The sequence below is a fragment of the Haliotis rufescens genome, unplaced genomic scaffold (genome assembly GCF_023055435.1).
Source record: "Haliotis rufescens isolate VD_foot unplaced genomic scaffold, xgHalRufe1.0.p SCAF_7, whole genome shotgun sequence".
Taxonomy (NCBI): domain Eukaryota; kingdom Metazoa; phylum Mollusca; class Gastropoda; order Lepetellida; family Haliotidae; genus Haliotis; species Haliotis rufescens.
In genome coordinates, this window is record NW_025964361.1 from 54,154,750 (window position 1) to 54,156,894 (window position 2,145).

The 2,145-nt window shown below is 46.0% G+C and overlaps 1 protein-coding gene across 1 annotated transcript; it reads left to right on the forward strand.

The window, feature by feature from the left end:
• The first annotated feature begins 1,190 nt into the window (after positions 1-1,190).
• Positions 1,191-1,649, forward strand: LOC125376242. Its single transcript, XM_048388219.1, has one exon. It carries the CDS (start codon positions 1,191-1,193, stop codon positions 1,647-1,649), a length of 459 nt encoding a protein of 152 aa, XP_048244176.1.
• Positions 1,650-2,145: the final 496 nt, after the last annotated feature.

Genomic DNA, 2,145 nt, shown 5'->3' on the forward strand with positions numbered 1-2,145 from the left:
CTTCAGTCCATTTGATACAACCGTGTGATAAAGGAATGCTATCCATTGTCGGCATACCGAGCTAGACTACTCTCAGTGGCTGGGCTGTTCTTCTCCTTGCCAGAAGACCCTTGTAGTGTCTGTCTTAAGAAGTGCTTTACACTGTCGTAACATTTGTCTTCAGGGGTGCTATACGCTGCTAGAACCGAACCGAACGTAGTACAAACTGGTGAAGAGTCTGTCAACAGAGGTATTATCAACTGGTATAGAGTTTGTCTTCAAAGGTATTATCAACTGGTGTAGCGTTTGTCTTCAGAGGTATTATGAACTGGAGTCTGTCTTCAGAGGTATAATAAACTGGTGTAGCGTCTGTCTTCAGAGGTATTACAAATTGTTGTAGCGTCTGTCATCAGAGGTATTATCAGCTGGTGTAGCGTCTGTCTTCTGACGTATTACAAACTTGTGTGGCGTCTGTCATCCGAGGTATTATATACTAGTGTAGCGTCTGTCTTCAGAGATATTATAAACTAGTGTAGTGTCTGACTACTGACGTATTACAAACTTGTGTGGCGTCTGTCATCAGAGGTATTATGAACTAGTGTAGCGTCTGACTACTGACGTATTACAAACTTGTGTGGCGTCTGTCATCAGAGGTATTATGAACTAGTGTAGCGTCTGTCTTCTGACGTATTACAAACTGGTGTGGCGTCTGTCATCAGAGGTATTATGAACTAGTGTAGCGTCTGACTACTGACGTATTACAAACTTGTGTGGCGTCTGTCATCAGAGGTATTATGAACTAGTGTAGCGTCTGACTTCTGACGTATTACAAACTGGTGTGGCGTCTGTCATCAGAGGTATCATAAACTGGTGTAGCGTCTGTCTTCCGTGGTATTACAAACTGTTGTAGCGTCTTTCGTCAGAGGTATTATAAACTGTTAAAGCGTCTGTCTTCAGAGGTATTACCTCCCTCCATCTCACTCACTCACTCACTCACTCACTCACTCACTCACTCACTCACTCACTCACAATAACTGACTGACAGGAAGTTTCCCAAAATCTGAAGGACGGCGTCCTTGGTCCATCTCAGCACTATCGCTCCCGCTGGTCCTGCAATACAGCTGCTGATGATAGCGCTTACACCGCTCACATCGCTTACACCGCTTTCATCGCTCACATCGCTTACACCGCTCACATCGCTTTTTGCTTACATGGCTCACACCGCTCACACCGCTCACATCGCTTACATGACTTACATCGCTCACATTGCTTACATGGCTTACATCGCTCACATTGCTTACACCGCTTACATCGCTCACATTGCTTACATCGCTCACATTGCTTACATCGCTTACATCGCTCACATTGCTTACATCGCTCACATTGCTTACATGGCTTACATCGCTCACATTGCTTACATGGCTTACATTGCTTACATTGCTTACATCGCTCACATTGCTTACATGGCTTACATTGCTCACATTGCTTACATGGCTCACACCGCTCACACCGCTCACATTACTTACATCGCTTACATCGCTCACATTGCTTACATCGCTCACATTGCTTACATGGCTTACATCGCTCACATTGCTTACATGGCTTACATCGCTCACATCGCTCACATCGCTTACATCGAAAGACTGAGCATCCGTGTATCCGGCTGGTAAGGTGTCAGAGGAAAACAGCACTTATCGCTACGATGTTCATTGTTCCAATCTAAGGAACACAACCCCCACAGTGTAGTCCTCATCCCGCCGTTCCCGACGACAACGCTGTATTTACCAAGAAAACTAATTATTCCAGAGTCTGAGGTCGATGTTGGAGACATGCTATCAGTTTCGTCTGGCACGCGACAACTATGTGCACTGGAGTAACGCCTGGTGCTCAAGGCGTGTTATCTCGCCTTGACGTCACATGACGTTTTTGGCGGTACCCACGTCTCGCAACAACGGCTAGAGGAATGTTGTTCATGGCTACATTGGTGTTGTGTAATAGTTACTACGGAGTTCCTGGCGTGTCTCGCAGCTCATACGTGAATATGTTGTGGGGATTGTCAAGGGAGACCACAACACCCGAGGAGTATATTGTGGAGATTGTCAAGGGAGACCACAACACCCGAGGAGTATATTGTGGAGATTGTAAAGGGAGACCACAACACCCGAG